The sequence below is a fragment of the Hydractinia symbiolongicarpus genome, chromosome 10 (genome assembly GCF_029227915.1).
Source record: "Hydractinia symbiolongicarpus strain clone_291-10 chromosome 10, HSymV2.1, whole genome shotgun sequence".
Taxonomy (NCBI): domain Eukaryota; kingdom Metazoa; phylum Cnidaria; class Hydrozoa; order Anthoathecata; family Hydractiniidae; genus Hydractinia; species Hydractinia symbiolongicarpus.
Window position 1 is genome coordinate 24,089,499 of NC_079884.1, and position 20,489 is coordinate 24,109,987.

Below are 20,489 nucleotides of genomic sequence, written 5' to 3' on the forward strand. Positions count from 1 at the left end.
TTAGAAGTTATGAGAGAAAGCAAAGGTATTTTACTGGGACTTGCCGGATAGCAAAAAAAACCTTGACAGTAACCTCATCCTGCTGCTTTCAAAACTTAAATTAAGTGAAACAGTTAAATCTTGGTCAAACAGTGGTAAAACAACGGTCAAACAGCGGTCAAGCAGTGGTCAAAAGTTCTTAGGTATTGATTCTTTTTTTCTCTTTCTCATGATTTTTATTTTTCTTAAAACTTCATTACTATATTACATATAAAATATTATTTACAAATTTCTTTCAGATAAACTTTCAAAAAAGTGTTTTTAAAAATAAATAAGCTATTTACTAACACCAGTACAAAAAATGTGTAGCGTAAAATATACAAATAAAACAGAACGCTGATTGGCTCAAAATGAAAAAACCGACGCTGTGATTGGCTAAAAAAGCGATCAAGGAATCGGTTATGATAAAGACACAAATCCGGGAAAGCAACCTCGTTTTAACGGCTCAGGGGCCACAAGACCCTCGGGACGAGGTTGCCGGGAAAGAAAGCGGGGAAAATGTCAGAGAGCGCAAAATGCATTAAATTTATGGAAATAAAAATATAAAAATGATTCATTTCGTGTACAAACAAACCAAAAAAGTGATTTGTGAAGAAGATTCAAGAGGCGCAGCATTGCTGTTTACTGAGAAATTTATCATCCACGCGAATCGTTTGCTCGAAACAATTTTGAACCAACACATATTCGTTTTGTGCGAGTAAAGTACTAAAATATAAAAAATTTATAAAAATTATCAAAAAATACCAAATTTGTAGAAAAAAATAAGTTTATCGAAATTACATATTTTCTATCTCTTATTTAAGAATCATCTTCACTTGGCGGAATATTCCTTGCGGTGTGGAATTATCAAAAGTAAAATTAAGTCAAACTTTTTAACGGTTAAAATTTCCGCAGGCCGATCAAAATGCTTTAAATTATTTCGTCTAGTGAAGATAAGCCTTTAGTGCGCATGTATGTAGTTTAGGCATATATTTAGTCTGCTATTTAACAACAATTGTTTCGTTTTGTTCTTCGATTGTAATTCATACAGATCAGACTCTTTTCAAAATCGTTCCTTATGATTAGAGTTTCTTCCCTTTCCGCTAGCGAGCTAAGTTGAAAAATAAAATATTGTGGCAGTTTTCTTCAGGTATGTGCTTGTAGAAAATTTGTGGATTTTTTGTTGATGACACAATATTTTCAGTAAAGACACGGATTAATATTCGAACGATTAAATAAATAAGCGACTGAATGAATGAATGAAATAATGGATTAATTAATGAATGAATGGATGAATAAATGAATAAAAAGAGAACATACCTCGATATCATATCAATCATTTTCTGGATGTTATCACCAGATTTTGCACTGGTTTCAATAAATATAGCATCGTTATCCTAAAACATATTCAAATAAGTTTCAAACTATACAAAGCTGAAAAATCAACAAAGTCCACATAAAATAAAGTACAAAATCCTATTGGTACTGTTATCAACGAGGGACCTGTGAAGGTGGTCTAGTACATTTAAAGCTACAACTTGACCTACGGAAGCCGTGCAAGTACAGCAAACGCTTAACTAGACATAAATCCTATTCTCCTGCTGAAAATTAAGCAGAAAGGATTTACACTTTATAGTCCCTGGCATAATTCGATCGGGGATTAAACTCACGAACTTCCGCACTGGAGGTGGACGCTCTACCACAATGCCACCGGTCGGTAAACAGTGTAAGCAAATCAAAATTCAAGTACAACAGAAAAAATACCTTGGCTAACATCTCTCCCTTCTCACGGGGTACGCTTCTTCTGTGATCGAGATCGGATTTGTGTCCAACAAGAAGCAGCAACACGTTCTCACTCGTCAAATCCTAAAGTGGGAAATAGGAATAAATAAAGTATATAAAGATAAAATGAAAAATGAAATAGCTTCGTCTAGTCTTATATTTTAAGCAACTTTTCAAGGTGCAACAGCACCACTTCCATTTTACGAATATCAATACAAACAAAGAAATGTCCACATCTTTGATATTTTAATATCTTATACACCCTTGCTACACCATACCAGATCGCTATGGACAAAAAATATCCATCTCAGACAGAATCTCCACTGCACCATATTCGCGACGATTTTTGTTATAAAAAGTAGAAACCAATTCAACTTTTCGTCATGATGAAAGTCGTGACTAATCAAATTCGAGTATTGATGACGATTGTCGTAAAAATCATCCCGTGAAGATTCGTCTTTGTCTGTACTAATCTTTGCTTGTACTATTTTTCTGGTCTTGCAGAAAATTCGTTATTGCACGTAATTTGCAAAAAAATCGCAAAATATATTGCGCGAAAATTTTTTACGCGCAGAGTATAATTCTACAGTTTACCGAAGAATGAAATCTCCAACACTTTAACTTTACCCGCGAAATTATTAATGCACGAAAGCTATACGAAAAAAGATAAGATTTCCCTCGTACTTACATGAACAGCTCGTATCCACGACCTCGCATTGATGAATGAACTTTCTTCACTAATATCGTACACAAGAATGACAACATCCGATTTGCGATAGTACGAACGTGGTAGGCTGTTAAACCTTAAAAGAACACAATTGGCGAGTAAAATAATGTAAAACGATGGCAACAAAGATATCAATAAGATCAGCAAGAAGACAAAAAATTAAATAAAGCAGATTGACTGTACCTCTCCTGGCCAACTGTGTCCCACAGGTTAAGCTTAATGACACTTTCTTCTGTTTCAATTACTTTCGTGTACGAGTCGAGTTGTGTGGTTTCATGACGAGCCTTGGAAAACTTGTTAAAACACACTCTATGGATAATGCTTGTCTTTCCAACACCGCAATCACCACATAAAATAACTTTAAATTGCGTCTGAACAGCTGAGGCGAATCGGATTGCTGAAGACTAGAAGCATATAGAGAATAACGCAAAATAATATTCTAACAAGACTTTTTACATGAAGGCATTGCCTATTATTTATAATCAACAGTCCTTAGATTGAAGGTTGGAAAAGTCGTACCTATGGGAACATTACGCTCCCCTTACTTACAACCCAGTTTACTCAGTCGGTTTTTTATTCCTATAATAAGAAGGTTTCACGAGACTTAATTGGCCACTATTGAATGTTGTAATTTATAAATATTTAGGTCAGGATAGCTCTTCTGCAAGATAATTGTGTAATAACCTTGACTCTCATAATAAAATTACCTTTCTTGGTGTACTAGTGTGCACTTGATCATCATCAGATTCCACATCACTTTTATCCACAGAATCAACAAAAGTACGCTCCTCATCGTTAACAACTACGCTGTTTTCAGATTCTTCCACACCATTACTCATAGATGGTAACGGATCTGCAGTAAAGATTTCTTCTTCTTCCTCTTCTTCGTATGGTCTGTTTAACTCGTCGTGCAGCGACATGCTTTGGTTAAGGGTGGGTTGGAATTGTGTTTGATCTTCTGTTAGGATGTTGTTGTTTGTTGTTGTTATGTTCAACGCATCTTCTTCTAACAATTTGAAGCTTTCAGTGATATCATCATCACGAGGACTTAGCGTGATGTTTAAGTTTCTAAAGTATAATGAAATATATAAATGCCCAACTTTTCTATTGTTGATATGTTTTATTAATATACTCTTGGCAGGATAGAGCAACCTTGTTTTCTGCTCAGGGTCTATGAGACCTTGGGGACGAGGTTGAAGATGTAACGCTATCTATGCTACATACCTTAGCTCAGTGTTTTCCACTGATAAATTTGATATGTTTGCTTCAAGAAATTCTTTCTCTTCTAAAAGATCTTTAAACTGCCTCATGAATCTACAAAGAAATTAAACTATTTATACTTTCATACTTGTCTGTACATGAACCAAAATGGTAGCCATGAGTGATATTGGGAGAATGTCCGTTGTTTTCAGCACTGTTCACACGAAACCCCAAAATTATTTTCGTGGCACAAACAGACTAATCTTCAACTTTTCCTTTTTTCTTGCCTCAAATCGTTTCCCCCTTTTAAAATACAATCTTAACATATAAAATGAAATATAAACAACATAACACATAGTTTCACATACCCTCTATTTTTTTCTTTTTCTTCTTCAGCATTCTTTAATATTTGGTTAATATAATCTTGAAGATCTCTAATGTTCTCTTGGTATTCTTCATTTTTCTGTTTCAGATTGTGATTTTCTTCTTGCATTTGATCGGTCTCAATCAGATGAAGATGTTGTTCATGCACGAGCTGACGATACTGGTCTTCAGTCTGAAGAAAATAAAACTTGTAAATTCAGAAAAAGGAGCAGGATTACAAAGGAAGTGGTGTTGGCACAACGCCAAGTTAGTTTTTCACAGGGCGGAGGGGCGGGGGGGGGGGTGATTTTTGCTTCTATTATGACATAGTTACTGTGACTATGATTATGGACAACAAACGAGGGTATTATCTACATTCCTTCCTGCCTTCCTTTCTTTCTTAAATTCATTCATTCATTCAAGTTTTATTCATTCTTCCATTTTTCTTGACTTCCAATTTTTTATTTATTCACCAAATTATATTTCCTACATTATATCGTCCATGTCGGGCATAAAGTTTCATATGATGGGTGATTTGTTTGTATTAAATTGGCGTATCAAAATTATTTACTAATAAAGAGCTTGGAGGAAGAAAGACAGATTTATTTCTTACTCCACGTAAAGGGTAATAGAAGTCATAAATAAAATAAAATAACCGAGAAAAAACTTAAAGCGTGTTTTAGATTTTACCAGAAGTAACTCACCCTGCGCTTCTGCGTCTGTAAGTCAGTTATCTCTTCGCTGCAGTGTTCCAACCTCCCTGTAATCTCTGCTGTATAACTTAAATTTTCTTGGTACACCTGTTCTTTCAAATCGATGATACGATGAAACTCTGCTTTTAACGATTCCTCCCTGTCAGTGTGCTAAAAGCGAGATGTATAGAAGTTTCAGAATAGTAAAAATTGTTTAACAAGCTCACTATTGCTATCTAATATTTTGAAACTTGTCGTTAGCCACAGATTCGCCGACGAACATATTCCGGTCCTTAGATTTTTAGCCGTCCTGCATCATAGCGTGCAACACTGTTTGGTGCATCCTTAACACAAAGTAGCGACTCAGCTAATATTTTGAATACACAAGGTTTACCTTCTTCTCCAATTGTATCAACTCTCTTTGCATAGTGCGTTCAAAATCTTCGTACAGGTTGTCAATATCTCTTTCGTGCTGTTCAACTTTCCTGAAATCATATGCGCGTGATAACACTCTGCGATTTTTATCGGTTATGAGCGAAAAACATATCATCAAGCTCAACCTTGTCCCTAGGACCCTTTTCGGTTTTTAATCAAAAAAAGCAAAAAGCGTTTCTTGGGACGAGATAGCATCAGTTTAAAACACCGAACAACTCTACATGAAAAATTAACAAGTATGAAACGTGACGTACGTGTGCAACGTGCTTTCGAGATCTTGACATCGTGTATATACACCCTTATGCTCTTCTATGACGCCTTTTAAAAAGTCTTCTAACGGCAGCATAAGATCTTTTTGATACGCTCCGAGTTGTTGCCATAGATACCTAAGCATCTTGTTTCTAAATAGATTAACAACATGTATGTAACAGCTACATGAAACCATGTCTCTCCTGTCTTGTTCTGAACTGTACTTGAAAAAATAAATAATTTTTAGGAATACAAGAATATTACACTGTTTTAAGTTGTCAAGGTTTAGATCAATCGTATTCTTGTCGCGATAATTAAATACAAAAATTCTAAAGTTGAAATCTATGCATTCACAACATGGTGCTTGCAAAATTATAAGAAAAGAAATCCAAATTTAACGATAATTATTTTTAAAGAATTTTGTTTTGCAAACATTAATGTGTTAACTATTTTTATTTTATTCTTTGTCTTAGTGTAATTTGTTGGAAGTAATGATTGCATCACGGGGAGTGTATTAATCATCCTGTACATAACAACAAATGCTAAATACACAAATCTATTCTAATAAGCCTTATTTAAACAGATTACAATTTTAATACCGTAAAAAAATTAATATTGACAAAGTACACTGGAGTTTTTCATTTTTAAATATGTTTTGTTCAGGTCAACTAAATTCAAAAATATGGACTTGGTCCTTGGTCCTTACCTATACCTTATCAGTAAAAAAAAGGTCGGCTTTTAGTCGGTAAATTGTGCCGACTTTTTTTCTGTCGAGTTTATAAAAAAACAAGAATACTTGAATTTTGCAGTTTTGCAATTTCTCCTTTTGATATCACATTTATACTTAAAAATGTAGGCTGAAAATACCAACCTTTGCTTCATCCTATTTTTAAGGCATTTTGGGTCTTACGAACTAAAAAGTTTATAGTAACCTGGTTAAAACCTAATCAAATGGCCGTAGTTGGTTGGTTAAAAAATTATTACAAATGATTAGCAGAAACTTTTGGTCACTTTTTACGGATCCATAAATGTGTGCATTGAGCAATGTTCTCTTTACTTTAAAAACAATTTGAAATAGAAGATATGAGCGAATCACACGCTATTATAAAAGTTTGACCTTGTCAAACTGTATGCAGTCAATAAAACCAAACAATAAATAAATGAAGTTTTTCCACTTAACTTACCCTGCGAATAAAGACACTCCACCGATTCTTCTCAAATATGCTTCCCATTCCTCAGATAGATTATCACGTGATGTACTCAAATGCTCGTTTGAAAAACCATTTTTTAAATGTTTGTCACGTGACAGTAAGTTTTCAATTGATGAGTAACCTTTTCGTTTTTGTATTCTTGGAGAATTTTCTTGATTGTGGTCATTGAAAACCGAATCCTTTCCATCGTACAAATCTAATGAAGATTGTGTCTTTAAAAGTTGCTGAGACCTACCTCCATTGAGTTTATCATGTGCTAAATTGGAGTTGCTTTGAGACATAAACTTCTTCAGTGTAGGTCTTATTATTTTCTGGATGTAAATGTTATCGTCTGAAGAGCCAGACTCGCTGTTTAGTCCTGTACAACTATTGCAACGAACGACAGTTTGGCGAGTACTGCCGAAAATTTCATCGAATTCCTGCGACACCGGGTTACCGGATTGATGTAAATTCTTATCTTTTATAGTTCGTATAATATGCTCGTGGCTTTGAACTGCTTCAGTTGAATTATGTTTACTTAATATGCGATTAAAATCACGTTTTTTGTCGTCATAGGATTTAGTTTTATAAGTTTCGCGCTTGAAAGCTGAGTTATTTGAAGCGACGAAACAGCGATCTATACCACAATCGTAAGAACGCCATTGTTTCGCTTTCAGCAAGTTCGTTTTTGGTTTTCGCGATATTGAATTAAAAGATGGTAATGATTCTCTTCGTGTCAATATCGATTGAGTTAAACCGTCTATTCTTTGTCCATGTTCCCACCAGTATTCATCTAAATGACCGTCATCGAGGCATTCATTAGCACTGCTTGTTCTGTATATTGAACTCTTGACTGACAGCGATTCTGTTGAGTTGAACTTTCTGGTGTCGGCTTTAGATATTCTATCCTTAAAAGCTTTATCGTTTACTGTGTTCAAATAATTATAAATATCTTCGTTGCTATGGTCGTATTCATCGTTAATAGCGTCATATTCGTTTTCAATACTGTCGTATATTTCGACATGAGCACGACTATTCTCAACGTCATCGTCATTTATGTCGTCGTCTTCGTTGTCGTAAACATCATCAGTACAATATATACCATCGTTGTCGTCAGCATTGTTTGTATAGTCGTCGATTTCATTTTGATTGCCGCCGTCAGAAACGTCAAGAAAGGCGTCAGTAAAATCCGATAAAGTTATCACCCCTTTGTTATCTTTATCCAATAAGGAGAAAATGGAATGAATTTGCACTTCAGAAAAAGGTCCATTCCTGTTATTACCGTCCAATAATTGGTCCTTTGTGATGTATCCTTTTTTATCAGGGTCGAATTGACAAAACAGTTCTATAGCTAACTCACTTAAATCCATTGTTACAACGCCAGGTATACTGCAATATAACCATAAATTTCAAAACATCTTTAGTTAGATAAATTTTCGAATTCTTGTCTTGTCTTGTTGATATTTATTTAATTTTTAGTGCAAGTTCACACATCGATGCTTTAAATAGAAAAATAACAAAGAATAACAAGAAACTAAATATCATTGAATTCAAAAACGTATGTACACTTACTATTATCAATGCAGTCAGCAGATTTCAAAATTCATATTACTTTTTATCTTAAAACAGTTATCTGATAACAAACTTTCTTTGTTCAAGTGTTAAAAAAAAGTTTAAAATTAAACATAATGTTACACAAAAAAAACTTTCACTCTAACGTAACCTTTCACATTCGGCTTTTAAAAAAAATTTAAATCGATGAGTGGCTAAAGAAATTGTAATTACGAATAACCATCTATTGTTCCTATCATTATTATGGTCTCTAAGGAGTTGAAAAGAAAAGCTTCATTGCATCTATCAAATGACTTCTTGTTGCTAAGGCATGGCAAATTGCTTAAAAAATGTCTTGCCGTAATACTGATGCTATCTGAACCGTATGTGCAATGATCTTCTTCTCGGTGTCTCTTTCGGGTAAATTTGTCTAGTTGTAAAAAAATCAAACTCTCGTTTTTCCCTTCTTTTTTAACATAGATTCACAAACGCTTTTTTGTAATGTGAGAATCTTGTCATGCTCTTATTTTTCCAGTTTTCAGTCAAAAGTGTTCTTAGAAATTTTTTGTAAAGAAAAACATGAGTCACTGTCTACATTCTAAAATAAAATAAATGCGTAGTGTAAATATAGTTAAAGATTCTTATAAAGTAATTGGAGCTTAAAATGTTCCCAATTTGTTTTAAAATATTTAGGCTTGTCAAAACTTTGTTCTTATAAAAACGCGTGTACTAACCATCTTTTGTTGTTTTGAATCCATGTTGTCTTGTCCCACGTATGTAAATAAACATTCTTAATTAACTCTTGTGTATAATTTAGTCATCGAGTTATTTATTTTTAATTAAAAAAAGGTATCGAACAAATAGAATAGTTGATAAGGAGTCGTTAAAAGGGCATTACACTTTTAATTGACTTAAAAATGAGGCGCAGGAAAATCTGTATAACTAGCTTCCTGTATATTTGTAACCATGGTAACGCAACGACAACCACGTAAATAAATCTAACAGGATAAACAAAGCAAAACAAACGCTGTGCTTTTCAATGAAATATATGTCATATGAAAGGTGGACCTGCTTAAATTTAAATTTGGCAAAAATAGTCACAATTTCTAACCATTAGCAATGTTTACAATTTCGTTCCCAGACCTCTGATTAAAAAGTTGTCTTCATTTAAAATGTTGAATCAAGAAAATAACAGTGTAATGAGTATGTAGTTGTCAGTAATCCTTAGAAGATAATTTAAAGTTACTTGAGCCTAATTTGACTCAAGCCAAATTTGACAGCAATTTATATACACACTATGAGGTGTATAGTCAACCTCGTCTCCAGGGCATCTTGTATTTTCTGACATCAGACAGCGATAAGAACATGTTCGTCTCGCCGTCCCGGTTATAGAAAAGGGACAGCGGGTGCTGGGAACGAGGTTTTGCATAGTGTCAATTTAGATTTACGCGCACTTCCGCTTAGCATACCGTTTATTCCCATATTTAGCACGTGTCATCCAGATTTAATTGATACCTCAATGGTTTAACCAACCGGCGACGAGATTCTAATTTTAATTCCAACGTTGCATTAAGTAAATTTCAGTAATCAACCTTGTACTTAGTACTTTTTAAGATAATTTTTGTTTACATAAAAAACCCAGAAAAAGAGTCACTCCTAAGGTTAATTTACTTGTGTTTTTGTGTAGGATAAAAAAGCTCTTGGGACAAGTTGGGTGATAATTTGTAATTGTAAGTGAGTTTTGATTGGTGAAATTTGATGCTGATAAATAGATACGTGTTTAAAACACATAGGGAAATTACATATGACATTTAAAGAAATCCTGAATCCCAACAGTGCAGTTTTTGAGGCAAGTAAAAGCTTCCCCCGTCCCCGCCCTGTTCACCCCAAACCATAAACAAAAAATCAAAGATTTCTATATTTCAGTATCATCAATCCCTTTAGTCGTATCCATGCACTCGCATATTTCTTCTCTTAAAGCGTTTGGTTGACAAGAAAAACAAAACGATTTACGGTATTAACTATTTAAATGTCAAATAACTTCACCCTTTCTCTTCTTAACATCTGTTAAATGTTCAGCTTACCCATTCCAATTTGTTGAGTTAAACTTTTAATCACAAAAACTAACGACCTTACTTCTTTAAACAATTTTTTCGTTTAAATATTTCTCCTTTTAAATAAAACTTTATGAATCAATTTCTTTCTATATATAACACACCATGATAAATAACTATACAACACGAATCAAATTCAACACATCCACCGACATTACTTTATTTTCATAACAAAGCTTTTATCTTATAATTATAAGGTTTAATCCTGAAATGTTTTTATTTAAACTTTTTCAGTAGGTTGTTTGTAATTTAAAAAATTGAAAGTAATATGCTGTGATCAATAATAAACAAAGTAAATCCCTGGGAACGAAGGTGAAAGTGCATTAAGAAACGCGCGAAAACTATGGCGCGCCTGAGGGGACAAAATTAAAAAAACATTTTGTTATTTAAAAAAATTATTTTTTTGTAAAAAATCAGTTTTTTTGAACAAAATACTTATTTTTTGAAATTTTTAAAAAATAATAATGAAAAAACAACAACGAATAAACAAAAAGATATAAAAACAATTTGATTTATTTTAATGCTCATTTTTTTTAAAAAAAATGAAAAACAGTTGGAGAACATTTTTGTCCGCTGGCCAGGCTCTATCAATCAATCATTTTTGTTTGACAGGTTAACCTGTTCTGCAAATTATTACTTTGTTTCCCCTCTTGCGGCACTTCTAAAATGGCGCAGAAAGAAAACAACATGAGCTCCGCACTTGAAGACCTCAGCAACCTTGTTCGTGCTTTGGAACAGCACAAAAAGAAGTCCGAGCAGAACAGCGAATAAAACAATGTTGAAGAAGCTGTACATTTACTCTTCCGTCCAAAAAGACAAGAGAAAAATGGTAAGCTACGTTATCTTGTTTTACAAACCATTTTCACTTTTTTGGTTTTGTGACTTATAGCTAGCAATCTAGCTAGCTAAAACCAAGTTACAATGACTACAGTACATATTTTTCCCCAAAGAGGTAGGTATGGGTAACAACTATTTTTGTGACCTTTTTAACGTCATTTTTTAATTATTTTAGAACAGACAAATCGGAACACTCTCACACGATTACCATCTTCCACCAAAAGACCTTTTCTAATACCAATAGTAATACTTCTAAGCGAAGGAAATCTGCAACATTCATGAATGATCTTGTGTTACTTTCTTCACCAAAAATTAAAGTTATACCGAAAGGTGAATTGAAGAAACATTTACAATCATCAGGATTTATTGTTAATGCCTTCGAAGTTTTACTTGAAGCTCAGGAGGATGAAATCAGAGAAATGATTTTTGAAAAGTTCCAAGATAAACTTCCAAGCAAAAATCAATTTTCATTTATGAAACCTGTACATAAAAAATTAATGAATCCTTCAGGCATAAATAACATAAATGGAAAAGTTTTAAAGCATTTGTCTTCTCCTGGTATAAACGGCTGCATTTATATCAGGTCTTTAATTGACACAACTAAAAGTTATTTTAGTGCATTCATCAATTGCTATGAAGAGGAAGAAAAGGTTGAATCTGATAGTGATGATGGATTATTGGAAAAGCCAGCATTTGGATTAGTTAAAGATATAAATAACAATACTTCGACATCAGGCCAAATCGAGTCATCAGCTCAAAGTTCATCAAAGGATATTGTGCTTGAATAATCAGAAAAAAGCTTGGCTGCAGTACAGAATTTGTGATGAAGAATTTGGTTGATATTCGTACAATTCATGCAGCAACCGGGAAGAAACAAAAAATTTTAATCAACAGGTCAGATACATAGTTAAAAACCACTTTAATTCAATATAAACGTGGCCAAATTGAAATATCTTACTTCCCAGAAGTAACCTTTGAAAATGGAGAAGAAGGCATGGGTGCAGATGGTCCAAAAAGGGAATATTTTTATATGTTACTTCAAGTAATACGTGGAGAAGGAAGCATTCAACTCACGTATGCTTCCTTGAAACGTGGAGAAGGAAGCATTCAATTGTTTGAGGGAGATATAAATCATAAAGTTCCTGTTTACAATGAATTCCACTTGGACAGTGAGTTATATCTCTATGCTGGAAAAGTTATTGCACATAGCATTCGACATAATGAATGACCAGTTATTGGTTTATCTCCTGCATATGTCCATTTTTTGATTACTAATGATATTGCAAAAGCATATTCTGTTGTAACAGATCAAGATTTTCCAGATTTTGAATTACGACACATAATACAGCAGGTGGTTATAGTATATATATTTAGTACTATTGATTCTAACTTACTATTATTTGACTTTTTATACTGTTGAATCTTTAGATGAGAATGGTAAATTTATAAATTTATGTGTTTTTTTAGATTCGATCATGTGATGATGACAAAGAAATGTTTGCATATCAAAGTAATGATTTCTTATAGTGTGAACGTAAAGCTGCTGGATATGGACATTCCATGTTTACAACAAAGACCAAGGACACAGCTTTGTATCTGTTAACTATATATTGCATCTTTAAAATGGGACATGAAGAAACAGAGCAACTACGAGAAGGTTTTGAAACCATCTTCCTTATCAAACAATCGAAGCATTTGGAAAGAAGTATTTCAATCCACATGTGACGTTGTGATTCAGCCTGAAGATCTTTACAATTGATTTAAGTTACCAAAGGCGATAAAAAAGTGCAGTATAAAATCATTGTTTTCAAAGTTAGAATGGCAATGCACTTTGTAAAAATGTTATTTTTATATCTACAAATTTTATAACATTTTGTGTAATATTTTGTGTTTTTCAGCAAACAGCAATGAAGATACAGTTGATGAAGGTATTTCTATTTTTATATTTTTAAGTTACTTACCAATTTTTTATAGGACTATAATTTGTATTTTTAATATTGTTTGCAAGTTCATGTATTTCTTATGGGTGTAAAATTTGCAGCTTCTTTTTATTTTAGCTATCACAACAAAGGACCTATTAGTATTTTGTTGCTCTTTGCCAGTTCCTTTAGAAAATGGCATTACTCTAAAGTTTAACAGGAGAGGTAAACCATTTCCTGATGCAGATACGTTTTGTCGATACTTTCGATTCCAATTTGTCATGATGCATATAACGATTTCAAAAAGGCAATTGATGCTACCTTACGATTACAAGGACAGGGTTTGGACGTTTGTGAGTTTTTTAACTCGTTTTTTTTCCTTTTGCTGTCCTAAAACGTCCAAAGTTATACAAAGTTGGAAGTTAAAAAAGATTATTATATAAGATTATATAAGATTATTATATATTATATAAAAAGATTGTTATATTTATGTTGACATTATGTTTCATTTTGTTTACTTTTCGTTACATAAAAAGGGGACTTATTGACTTAACTTAATTTTCTTAATGCTAACAATAAAAGGCTTAAAAGTTTTTTACGTTAGTAAAAAAAATATGTGAAGGCTACTATGTTTTGTTAGTGATTACTAAAGTTTTTGTTATTTAATACGAGTAAACGAAACTTCTGATTAAAGTATTTCTTTGACACACTAAAATACATTTTTAATAAACTCTTGTCCCTGTTAAAAATTAACAACTTATTAACTTTACATACTCCTACTATCAAGTGCCAAATAAACGCCAGCCCATCAACCGAATTATAATTTTTTGGCCCTGATGTTCCATCGCGAGCGCTTAAAATCCTTTTTTTGGTATTCGACCGTACATCAGCTTTTCATAGCACATGTACCAATAATTCACGAGCTTGAATGTAAAGTTTGTTCCGTGATTGTGGTCTTCAGAAAGTGGGTCAATATTTTGCATGAAATTGTATGGTAGGTCCAGAGCTATCTCAGGAACATCTATGTTATTGGCCAAATCTATTAAAGGAGCTGGACCGTCAAGTTCGACTCCATGTGTACCAATGTTTTCATTTTCCTCCATTATCTGTTTCAAGCCGTTATCAGAAGAATGCCAGTTCATATATATGCCTTGAGTCCACAGCTGATACGGCTTTCTATTGCCTTCAGTTGATAAAAGATGATTATTCCACTGCTTCACAAAATCCTCGCAAACACGATTAATTCTAGGCAAACCACGCTATGCAATGCGTACAAATCTACATCATTTACGTGGTCTAACATTTCTTGCTCCTCCATGAAAAAAATGCCTTTAAAATATTCAACCACCTGTATGACTAAGTCGCGCCAAAGCCTTTCCATTCTTTGATTATGCACTGATAGTCCAGTTATGACAGGCTTACTGGCCACATCCATCGTGCCACTGCAATATTTTCTGTACCGTGGTCAGTGCGAATTCTCCTAGGGACATTGTATTTATTGATGGCTTCCAGAAATAGATCTAATACGGTAGTGCTTCTGTTATTTGAATTACATCTGAGAAATGTTACTAATCTTGAATAACCATCTATACATACGTGAAACAGAATGCGCCATCTAATTAAGTTATGATGGCCGTCCATATGCCTAAAAGAATGTTTTAAGAAATGGATATGGTCATAACGCAAACACTGTTTGTTAATTCGGGAAACTTACTTACCACAGCGAAATTGGAGATTTCACATTGTACCTCCTTCTTTGTATACAATTCCTTCGCCTCATCACCCTGCTCAACGCGTCTACTCTCATGATTGATTGTCGCAATCTTTCTCTTTTCGCCTTAATATGTTTGCTGGTAATTGCACCTATTACCATTCTTTCGCCGCAATTTGGGAGTATCAAAAGCACTTCTCGAACTATTTCATCGAGTTGTTGATCAGTTATGTCTGAATATTCTGCTTCTCAAAAAAGTAAATCAAATTGTTTACGACGACGACGACGGGGTGTTTTGATACTAATACCAAGCATCTGAGCAATGTCCTTCCATTGGTATCCGATCTTTCTCAGGCTAATGACTTGTTCCTTTGGCACTTCATACTTTGGTCTGCCAGCTTCACCAGTCACAGCTCTAGGACTAATGTAAGCATTGCTTTTATCACCACATGGACAACGATGTTTCACTAGTTCTTCATAAGAATTTTTAAATTCCATATTATTTCGTCAAACTGAATATTGTAAATTTTCTGCCCGATTACATTCAAGGGCAAAAACCTGTTTCTTTCTAAACCATTTAGAAACGTAATTGCAGCTGTAACATGTGGAACATATTCCGCCATCATTGTTTTTCTAATATTTCATTTTTGAGCGGAATTTTGAATAAAATGCTGAATAGTTATACTTGTCGAAATTTTGATTGATTGATTGACAGGTGCCACAAAAAAAAAAAAAAAACATTTATTAAAAAAAAAAAATAATTTTTTTTCAACTAAAAAGAAAAAAAAAATGCGAAAAAAAAAATGTTTTCGTATTTTTTATATTATTTATTTTTATTTTAATATCGAAAACGTTTTTTTCTTGGAAAAAAGTTTTTTTGTTTACTTTTTAGGTTTTTTTAATTTTGTCCTCTCAAGCGCGCCATAGAAAACTTACTCGGAAATCTAAAAATTTGAAGAAGTTTCAAGGATGTGATTGTTGTCACAGAATAAAGTTGTGGTAAAACCAAACAAATTAGATACTTTATTTTTTTGATGCACAAAAATTTTTCTTTACTTAACAAATTTATGTTTCGGTGGGCAGCTAATATCTTGCTTAAAACAACTCTGGTTCCAGTATATTACAAAATTAATTCAAAATCGTATTTATTTAAATAGTGTGTTTTTAGGGCCGTTTGTTCGAGAGGGCCCCTACATAAAGAAGGGTTCGATTTTCTCAATTTGTCTTTATTTTTTGAAGTTTTTTTAGCCCTGTGTAAAATTGTATAAGCATTTTGAAATAAGAAAAATATGCGCCAAATATGGGTCATCTCATTGTAATAAGGCGTATCAATATTTTGTGATTTTTAGTTTAATTAGCGCCTCAATAAGTTAGCGGGTTGGCTAAATAGTTATAAAATCAGTCAAAATATGAGAGTGATAATTATAATATCTTCAAGCCAAACCCGTCAACAATATGCGCTTAATAATATCTATCAATAACAAAATGCTGGCGTAAGCAAAAATTTTTTAATTATTTGTCATGTGACAAAAATCATTTGTACTAAACTTTATAACGAACAACCCAACCTAAGGAAAGTTATGGTGGCAAGGCATTTTTACCACCACCATAGGGCGTCGCTCGCCCTCATATACCCCAGCCTGAGTAGAGTTAACATTAAAAGTAAGTCTCGTGTTGTCTTTGTCCCGGAGATGAAACAGTGGGTTAAGCAGAAGATCCCATTTTTCAGATAAAATTAGGTGGGGCGGAGAAAAATTGTATGACAAACGCAAAAAGCAAATTCTTATTGCATGATAACTGAAATAGTAACAAAATTCTACCGTAATTAGTGTACAAATCCATAAGTTTAATGAAGGATAATATACGGATGCATTTAAAGGAATTAATTCGAGGTAATAAAAATTAAATGCCCCGATGTTGTATTGATCAAGATACAAGTACACAAATAAAAATAGATAAATTAAGTATTAATTAACGAAATACTAAAAAGGAAAAGCATAAATACTTTGAGCATTTCAAACTATCCACTGAACTATCCACTAAACTTTTCTTCAAAACTTACTTTACATTCTCTTATTATGTCTTCAGTAATATCGATTTCTCGTGTTCCCATTAAAAGTTGTTCATTTTTACAGATAATTCTCACCTGCAACCCATGAAAAGAAAAACATACAGCTCATTTGAAACTTAGAATTAATATTTTATAGTTTTTATTTGTTGATATTGTATGTCCTGACCAAACTTAAAATATTTTGAAGTAAATATATGTAAAATATTAAAGAGAAGCTATTGTTGGCGTTCCCAGGGCGAACATGATAAATTTATTTTTAGCAATTCAAATTAAAACATTGACTAAATTTAGACCGTTCAAAAAGAATGAGCTTGGCAATTGTTTTGCGCATTATAAATCAGGTTATAGTTTTCAACTTGCTTACGTTGGCAAAATTTTCGAACGTAAGAACAATGCACTATGCTAAGGGTATATACATTTTAATGTATTCTGGAAATTGTGTTGCTATGGATACTTTTCTGAATACGAGGTTGCTTGTTAATTCCGTTCTTCATTTGTTTATAAAAATGTTTTTAGGTTGAAAACAAGTGTATATTTAAAGTTTTTGTTTAACGATTTTCTATAGCAACGAAAAATTTTAAAAATATCTTTTATATTAACTAGGTCAACAACTTGATAAAAATTTCTTTTATTGAAAAAAAGACCGCTTATAATTCTTATTTGCACAACGAATAATAATCTCAGTATGAAGTAAAATTAGTTCCAGTTAAAATTTCTATGATTAATCAACTATGTTTTCTATAAAATTTGCTATACACGTATCTACAATCCCGGACTTAATTTATTGGAAAAGGGGGCCGAATTTCATAGTTCGTCCAACAAGCAGTTATAAACACTGTTTCTGCAAAAGACAAAGGCATTACGAACTTGTCAATGATCGTAAACGGACTTGGGACGGATCATAGGTTTTTTGTTTAGTTTCAAATTCTTAACCCATACTTATTATAGCAGACGTCAGCACACCCCGTTTCCCCGAATTTTGGCACCTTAGCGGGCCGTCGTGTGGATTGTTCCGAAATGCAGACATGGCAGAAACTGCCAGTAGCGCATATTCGACGCTAATTACCTGGCCTAAACATCTCCCTAAGCGTAGCTTTTGCAGCCTACCGGCTGCAGAGTTTTGACAAGGCGATTTCATTTGGCTTCGTTCGAGAAATAGCCAAAAATCGGCCTTTCCCAATAATATTATGTCCAGGATTGTAGATGTGGAAAAATGAAATCCCAGAAATTAAATTTATTCTGCAGTTTGGGGTAGTATCCTCGTTCCCAGGGTCTCTTAGGCCCTGAGCTGTTACAGCGGAGAAAATTCACCAAAGGCTTTGGGAAAGATGTTGCCGTCGCAGCAAATTTGAGAGCAAATAGAAGCCGTTTAAAATGAGCAGATATTTTTAACATTTTTTAATTAAAGAATAATATTTATTATTTCTTGAAATATGAGACAGATTTTACATCAGTGTTCATCATCACATCGTACTTAGTCCATCATCAATTCGTACTTAGTTCATTATCACATCCTGCTTAGCTCATAATCAAGTCGTACTTAGTTCGTTGCCAGGCTAGACTGAGAAGGATTTTATTGTATAATTTTTCTATTGAAAACATAAGAGTGTTTGCTTCATTTTGTTGTGCTTTTGTTTTGTTTGGTTTTAGTTTGAAAATTTTAATACAGTATTAAGTTGTTTCATTGATGTTCTCTGTACATTTCTCAAATATTAGGCTACTACTGCTGATCTGTCTTTGTAAAGTGCTACAGCGTGTCGTTGCTCCGATGATCCCGGCAACTTTGAATAGTAATCGAAACATTTTTAAGTTCTTCAAAACTAGCCTGTTTACCTAAAAGTAGTCTTGCTTTTATCTAGCTCTACAGGTGACTGTAAAGTTCTAATGTTGTCGATAGTTATAGCTTGCTGTCGCCCCTTCATTGTCGTCTCATATGGAAGTGCAGCATAGAATAGATGTGAGGATGCTAGGGCGCAATAATTGAGGCTAGATATCGCAGTAAGTTTAAAAATGGCTTCCAATTTTAAGAGTGCGTTTTCCTCATTGGCCAAGACTGGGTTTCTTGATTATTACAGGCTTCGAACCGTCACGATTTATGGTGATTCCAGTTCTCTGTCATTTCTTTTACAAAGTTAATAAAAAGATTCAATGGGTATTTTTAAGCGATATTACACAGCTTTACATAATTTTCCCTACTCGTTAGCTCGTGGAAAAATCCACGGGTTCGCCCGTCCTTTTTATACCGCATTGCGTGCGTCTCGCTACCTGCGCAGCTAAACTACCATTTACCGTGACAGACAGACAGACGGACGGACGGACAGACGTATACGGGTATTATAATATAGATAGTCGTTAGCCCGTGGAAAATGCGCGGGTTCGCCCGTCCTTTATATTTACCCGTCACAACAAAGTGGATAAAAATATATCGCATTTGGTATTGGTGCGCATTTTAAAAATTTCGTGTTTCCGTTACGGGACGCGGCTTTCGCAGACACACAGACAGACGACGGCTATTATTAAAGAGATGATTGAAAACCTTAGCTCTATTTGGCCTGAGAGGAGGAAGGGGCGTGAGATCTCACTCACCTCCTTCCTAAGCTGTTTATTTTTTAAAAACTCTTTTTGTTATGCTGCATGGCTATAATACTTGTCGAAATTTTAATATTTAACTATTAGACGCCTGCGTGCCAACTTTTTAGGTCCCAAACCTCTCAAAGCCCTAGATATTGTCTATTAATTACTGTAAGCTACACTTTTAGTTGCAATGAAGTCCTTATAACAGAAAAGAACGTAACGATTATCGCTAGGCTTATCCTCAGGACTTGAAACTCACAACATAAATCTTTGTTATCAAGAGGTTTGTAACCAAAAGCCGGAAAAAATCGAGTTTTATATTTCACTAAGATAGAAAGAAAGTAGCGTTTTGCACGAAATTTAATCGCTCCATCAGACTTTATCTATCATAAATAATATAATCATATTTATGAGTTCCAGGTTAAAATTTCATTAGCAGATTGTAAGTTAGACACACTTTGCATACATCAAAGAAATTCATAAACCATCTCCTCCTTAACCAGACAAATACCAGACACATCAACCGTTTCACAATCTTTTTAGATACTACAGATGTTTCAATTATATTTATATATATTATATATATAGATATATATATCTAAACTATTGCTTTGTAATTGAATCTATTGCAATCCAATTTTTTTTCTTCACACTGTCAATAGCCTTGTCAATGACCTTGTCAATGACCTTGAACTACACCAAGATGTCTACTCTGTATCCTACATTGAGTGCAGATGGTGATGGTCAGGAAGAGAAGGGAATATTTGCTAAAATTTTCCACAAGACTGGAAAACAGCTACAATCATGAACGTCGCCATGGTACGAGAATGTTTATAAACAGCACCGATCGGTTATAATTCTGCAGCCAATATGTTGCGAAAGCTCTATTTCAGTAGAATGTGTTTGTAGGTTAAGAAACGCTATAGCTTTTTCAAAAAGTCTTTCAAAAACCAGCACATCAACTGTACTTAAATTGCATTTATTTTCAAAATTAACTAACACACTAACACATTTACAAATCCGTTTAATCATATATCTAATATAGAAAGAGATGTC

At 33.6% G+C, this 20,489-nt stretch overlaps 2 protein-coding genes across 4 annotated transcripts; one reads left to right on the top strand and one right to left on the bottom strand.

Moving 5' to 3' along the window:
* Positions 1-200: 200 nt before the first annotated feature.
* On the bottom strand, positions 201-8,383 carry LOC130662446 (EF-hand calcium-binding domain-containing protein 4B-like). Of its 2 annotated transcripts, none has more exons than XM_057461321.1 (13): positions 8,229-8,382; positions 6,651-8,155; positions 5,472-5,618; positions 5,177-5,267; positions 4,795-4,953; positions 4,096-4,283; positions 3,752-3,841; positions 3,235-3,595; positions 2,711-2,931; positions 2,489-2,603; positions 1,783-1,884; positions 1,339-1,415; positions 201-744 (listed from the first exon to the last, which is right to left on the bottom strand). In XM_057461321.1, exons 2-13 carry the CDS (start codon positions 8,024-8,026, stop codon positions 639-641), a joined length of 3,033 nt encoding a protein of 1,010 aa, XP_057317304.1. In that variant the 5' UTR covers positions 8,027-8,155; positions 8,229-8,382; the 3' UTR covers positions 201-638. The 2 variants fall into 2 exon arrangements, with proteins under 2 accessions (XP_057317304.1, XP_057317305.1); XM_057461322.1 differs by lacking the exon at positions 201-744 and adding an exon at positions 910-1,129 and having other exon boundaries at positions 8,229-8,383.
* A 2,598-nt stretch (positions 8,384-10,981) lies between these two features.
* Positions 10,982-13,624, top strand: LOC130662449 (uncharacterized). Of its 2 annotated transcripts, XR_008989017.1 has the most exons (3): positions 10,982-11,150; positions 11,334-12,509; positions 12,626-13,624. XR_008989017.1 is itself a non-coding variant. In XM_057461325.1 (2 exons), exon 2 carries the CDS (start codon positions 11,437-11,439, stop codon positions 11,944-11,946), a length of 510 nt encoding a protein of 169 aa, XP_057317308.1. In that variant the 5' UTR covers positions 10,982-11,150; positions 11,334-11,436; the 3' UTR covers positions 11,947-13,624. The 2 variants fall into 2 exon arrangements, 1 of the variants encoding a protein (XP_057317308.1); XM_057461325.1 differs by having other exon boundaries at positions 11,334-13,624.
* The last annotated feature ends 6,865 nt before the right edge of the window (positions 13,625-20,489 follow it).

Coding starts and splice junctions, on each gene's coding strand:
- LOC130662446 (XM_057461321.1), bottom strand. CDS start 8,026: ATGGATTTAAGTGAGTTAGCTATAGAACTGTTTTGTCAATTCGACCCT. Junction 4,954..5,176: donor TGATACAATTGGAGAAGAAG/GTAAACCTTGTG, acceptor TCTCGCTTTTAG/CACACTGACAGGGAGGAATC. Junction 1,416..1,782: donor AGGGAGAGATGTTAGCCAAG/GTATTTTTTCTG, acceptor AATATGTTTTAG/GATAACGATGCTATATTTAT.
- LOC130662449 (XM_057461325.1), top strand. CDS start 11,437: ATGAATGATCTTGTGTTACTTTCTTCACCAAAAATTAAAGTTATACCG.